The 5,053-nt window shown below is 29.2% G+C and overlaps 1 protein-coding gene across 1 annotated transcript in view; it reads right to left on the bottom strand.

Moving 5' to 3' along the window:
• LOC106465583 (apolipophorins-like) overlaps positions 1-5,053 on the bottom strand; it is a 122,891-nt gene that overhangs the window by 89,507 nt on the left and 28,331 nt on the right. Inside the window, exons 4-6 of the mRNA XM_022393508.1 lie at positions 3,966-4,187; positions 2,656-2,811; positions 870-1,068 (exon numbers count right to left, since the gene is read on the bottom strand). Of these exons, the coding sequence (XP_022249216.1) occupies positions 870-1,068; positions 2,656-2,811; positions 3,966-4,187 (577 nt within the window). The remainder of the gene's footprint in view (positions 1-869; positions 1,069-2,655; positions 2,812-3,965; positions 4,188-5,053) is intronic.

Here is a 5,053-nt window from a genome sequence, read left to right as displayed (position 1 = left end):
GGCTTTCTCTGCCAGGCTGATATACTAACGAAGAGGGCATCTCGAACACAATTGGACTTCCTTGATCATTCGAGAAACTCATCACGCATGCTACCAGTGCCAATGCAGCACCAGCGTTACGTGACTTCCACTGTCGTAACAATATTAAGTAAGTGTTACAAAATGACAAATTATCAATTCTAAAATATTTTTGAGTAAAACAATGTTGAAATAGTATTGGAATTAATATTTGTATACAAATTTCACTTGATACATGGAAGGTGCTCCTTGGCTTGGAAATAGTTAATATATACATCTCCACTATTTATTTAATCAAACCTCAGTTAATCATGGTACTTTATGTTGAGACCAAACTCAGTAAGTTAGATATAGTAGTTGATTATACCATACCCCTAATAACTTTTAAAAGCAAAAAATATATAGGCAGTATATCTAATCATGTATTTGAATTCCTTTTTTCCATCTAAAATGTAAACAAGTTTCATATGCAAGTACTCTCTCACATAAATATTTGTAATACTTCCATGAAAAATATTCTTGTTTTTAACCCATAGGAAGATGTATTTCTGCCTATTTTTTAGTGGTAGTTGTCTTATACATGTAAAATTATGTTATTCTGTACGTCAAAACAGTATCGGATAGCCACAGTATTGTTTTTAAAGTTGGGATTCAGAAGGAAGCTTCTCTTATAATAATATTTACAAATATAATGATGAGAAAAAGGTATATATATTTTACTCTTTTCATGATTTCCCCTTAGCTCTACAGTATTTTATATTTCTAGCATTATGAAATAGAATTCTTCCCATTGAGATTTCAAATATCCTGACTCTGAATGCTTATCACACAATAATGAGTTTTATACTTACTTCTCCTCACATTTACACCATCCACAACATCAGACAGATAAAGATGGATTGTTGAATATATATGAGCACCCTTATCTGACTGCGAGAATGGAACAAAGGAGTTGGTCTCCTCACAGACTGCTTCTACGATAACTTGGTTTCTATCAACTTTTTGCTTGCAATTGTATTTACCATCCAGAAAAGGAATATTTTGAATTGGCTGCAAAATAAATATTTATTTGTTCTTTATCAAATCAGTGCTATTTTTCTTTATTTTCAGTTTGTTATTTCTAAAGCATAATATGATTGTTGTTCAGGGATATACTAAAATAAATACATATGAAAATCTGTTTAAAAACAACATAGTGCATTAAGAGAGTTGTAAAGTACAGAGTCCTTATATAAAGACTCGATTGCAGGTTGTTTAAACCAATTTCATTGACACTTGAATGACTTAACAAGATATATATTAACAATTTACTAACCAAAACTTTCAATCCAAAAACAAGGCTAAATTAAAAATAAAGTAAATCGTAGAACTATATTATTAGTCTTCTAATCATCATAGGATTCAAAGAGTTTCGAAATATCAGGAAAGCACTACTTATTAATTTTCCTTTAAAGCTTTTAGCTAAAGATCTAACGTAATAAAACTGGGAAAATGTTCTACCCCACCACTACATATTTTTTGATAGATGGTAAGTATTATTTTTAACTTAAAAAAACAAACTCATAATATGTGAATCAATTAATAACAACAAGAAAGATTAAGGAAAAAATATTTGGTTCTTTTTATTTACTATTTCTTCATAAACTCTTGATTTTATCTGATTTCAATATGTTGGTTGCCAAAAGTTTTCAAGAATGTTTGCATGCATTTAATAAAGTTTTTTTTTTTTTTTTATCCAATGAATAAAAGAAAGTTGATATTGATAACAGAAATGAAAACAAACAGTATGTTTATAATTAGAAAACTGGTTAATTAGAAGAAAGTAGAAATTAGTCACTATGTACTTGATAGAATATATTGATGAAGCTTCTAAAATATTATGAGATTTTTCCCATTAGTTTCACTAGTGATGTAGGAATTAAGATTGTTCATAACATATATAAGCTTGCTAATGATATGGAAATGTTAGGTGTGTGTAATACTATGCTATTGACAATATTCAAATGAATTTTTTATTCCTAAGAAATATGTTTGTAGCCAAATACTACTCAAGTTCATTTCAAAAAAATTTAATTTTGATTGAATAATTTTCTACTGACTGCTTCTAACTTCCTTCTGATTGTCTTGAACTGAGTACTTCATCAGGATTGATTAGCAAAAACCCCAGAATGTTGTCTCCAAATCAGAGAGAAGCAGTCCATAGAGATCTGTTCACCATGTCATCACACTACCTAAAACTCTCTCCAAACATTTTCCTACAATAAAAATGATTAAAAATGGAAGTAGTATAGCTGTACTTACTGAACCAGGAGATAAATATGGGTTTGAGAAAATGGAAGTAGTATAGCTGTACTTACTGAACCAGGAGATGAATATGGGTTTGAGAAAATGGAAGTAGTATAGCTGTACTTACTGAACCAGGAGATGAATATGGGTTTGAGAAAATGGAAGTAGTATAGCTGTACTTACTGAACCAGGAGATGAATATGGGTTTGAGAAAATGGAAGTAGTATAGCTGTACTTACTGAACCAGGAGATGAATATGGGTTTGAGAAAATGGAAGTAGTATAGTTGTACTTACTGAACCAGGAGATGAATATGGGTTTGAGAAAATGGAAGTAGTATAGCTGTACTTACTGAACCAGGAGATGAATATTGGTTTGAGAAAATGGAAGTAGTAGCTCCGTGACGATTTTGACATGATCTCAAATCCTTAGTTTTAACAACAGTAAAGGAGTCCAAAGATCTATCCTGCATTTTGTAGTCTGTGTTACATATTCCTGAAACATCCAACTAAATCAAGGAAAAAAAAGAAAAAAATATATAATTTCCAGAAATTTACACATTATTTGATGAAAACAACGTTAGCTATTTTCATAAAAGTTTTTATCTAATTCATTAATTTTATTCTTGTTAAAATTTGTGAAATTTTGTGCAAAGCCAATTGACAGTTATCTGTGAAAGATGTCCCTAATTTTAAAGTTACAGAATATGGGGATGGCAGCAAGTCAACACCATACATAACCACCTCTTGAACTATTCTTTATTACAGAATACTGAGATCAACTTTCATATTATAACATTCCCATGGCTGAAAAGGTAAATTCTAGCCTGTGTATGATGGTAATTGGTAATATTTGATCTGCATATATATGTATATATAATATGTATTCTAGTTCTTTTTTTACATCAGATTAAGAAGCATATTCAAACACCCATAACTACTATTTAAACATTTTTCTAACACCTTGAAAACATTCTTTACTCACACTCTTCCACATGAACTGTACAGGTATATATACGTACAACTAAATTACAGTAACGTTAAAGTATCAAAATACTTTTCTGTCTGATATTTGTTCACCCAATCAAGCAATATATATATATATATATATATATATATATTGCTGATAGTAAATACAACATCTGATCACTATTCTCAGATTAAGCTGCTTTTAGAAAAAACATATTTGAATAACTTTGTGTGCTATTTTATAAAAACAATATTTAAATTGCCTTAATGATGTACATTTCTAAAAGGTAGTTATGCAAATTACTTGTTTTATATAAATTATTCAGTGTAAATATAAGTTTATCAGAAAATGAGATATTGTAGTCATTGATATTTATATACATTTTATAATATAGCAAATATATATAACTTAATAAAGATGTTCACTCATTTATTGACATTCTTCTTATTCTCAGTGCAGTCATCTCTAATGTTAATTACAATCAAATATCAAAGATCACCCAAAAATTTTAAGTATATACTAAAATTATGACCTTGTCTTACATTTTTATCTCAATTTGAATTCTGAGAGATCCCTGAAATACTTTTCTTTGGTTCACTGTTGATGTTATCTTTCTGTCTATACTTTAACTTTCAGTATTGGATACATATGTAAGTTAACTATAATTACATAACACAACTTTTAAAAAATTACCTCTGAAGTGTGAGTATGAGAGCTGAGAGATTTCATGGAATTTTGAAAAGCTGACAAAATCCCTCTTTTGATGTTAGTAATCCAAACCGGTTCATTTGAAGAAGGACAGATACTGAGAATTTGTCCATCATGATAGGCAAATGGCAGTGGGTCTGCCTCCAACATGTGTTTGAAGTGGCGACGATCACTGACACCAGTTCCATCAAGGAATACATCACGCAACTGGAGAAGTATACAGATTTATACAGGAAAAAATGTTAATGAATAAAACAAATCCATAAAATGAAAAGAAAACAAAAAAACAAGCATGTAACACTGCTACATTACCTAATATCTTCACTTTGCATCAATAAAATATAAAGTAAAGCTCTTATTGTTAATAATTAACCTAAGCAAATTTAGTTTTAATTTTGAACAGAAAAATACTTTTGTCAAAAATGTTATTTAATTTTTTTTAAATATTCATTATTTTTCTGGTAAGATTATTTTGTATTTTCTAAGAAAACTTTTAAACAATATCATAAAGATGTCAGTTCAAATAATTCTTTTGAGTAACATTTGAAATAAAGCTATGTCAAAAAATCTGCCTAAGTATTCATGTATTAAAAACCCCATGACAATATCATAAACTAAAAAAAATTTCAATCTACTTGGAACAAACAAGCAGACAGAGTTTTATAAACTTGTACAGCTTTTATTTCAAGTGCTTCATTATTACTTTGAAAAGAATACTGTTACCAACATATTTTACAGTCACTTTTATTTGTTTAAAACATAGAAAGAACTTACATTACAACAATTAAAGAACACAGAAGCACCTCTTGGTAACAAATGTTTTGCTTATACATACAACGTTTTGTACTCTTACTCTATGAAGTAATATTTGAGGCTATCACACTTTGTGGCTAGTCTAAGCATTCTAGCTCTGTTCCTCATGACATAAAAAACATATCTGCTTATATTAATAGTAGACAGATGCTAGAAATTGAAAGTTGGATATATGTGTGTGTGTGTGTTACTCTTGTTTTGAAGGTGATAAAACTGTCCAAATAATTATTGGTTTATTAGTGTTATATAAGTGGTGAGAA

Source organism: Limulus polyphemus, unplaced genomic scaffold (genome assembly GCF_000517525.1).
Source record: "Limulus polyphemus unplaced genomic scaffold, Limulus_polyphemus-2.1.2 Scaffold1991, whole genome shotgun sequence".
NCBI lineage: Eukaryota > Metazoa > Arthropoda > Merostomata > Xiphosura > Limulidae > Limulus > Limulus polyphemus.
The sequence above is the reverse complement of the archived record's forward strand: the minus strand, read 5'-3'. Positions and strand labels throughout refer to the sequence as shown.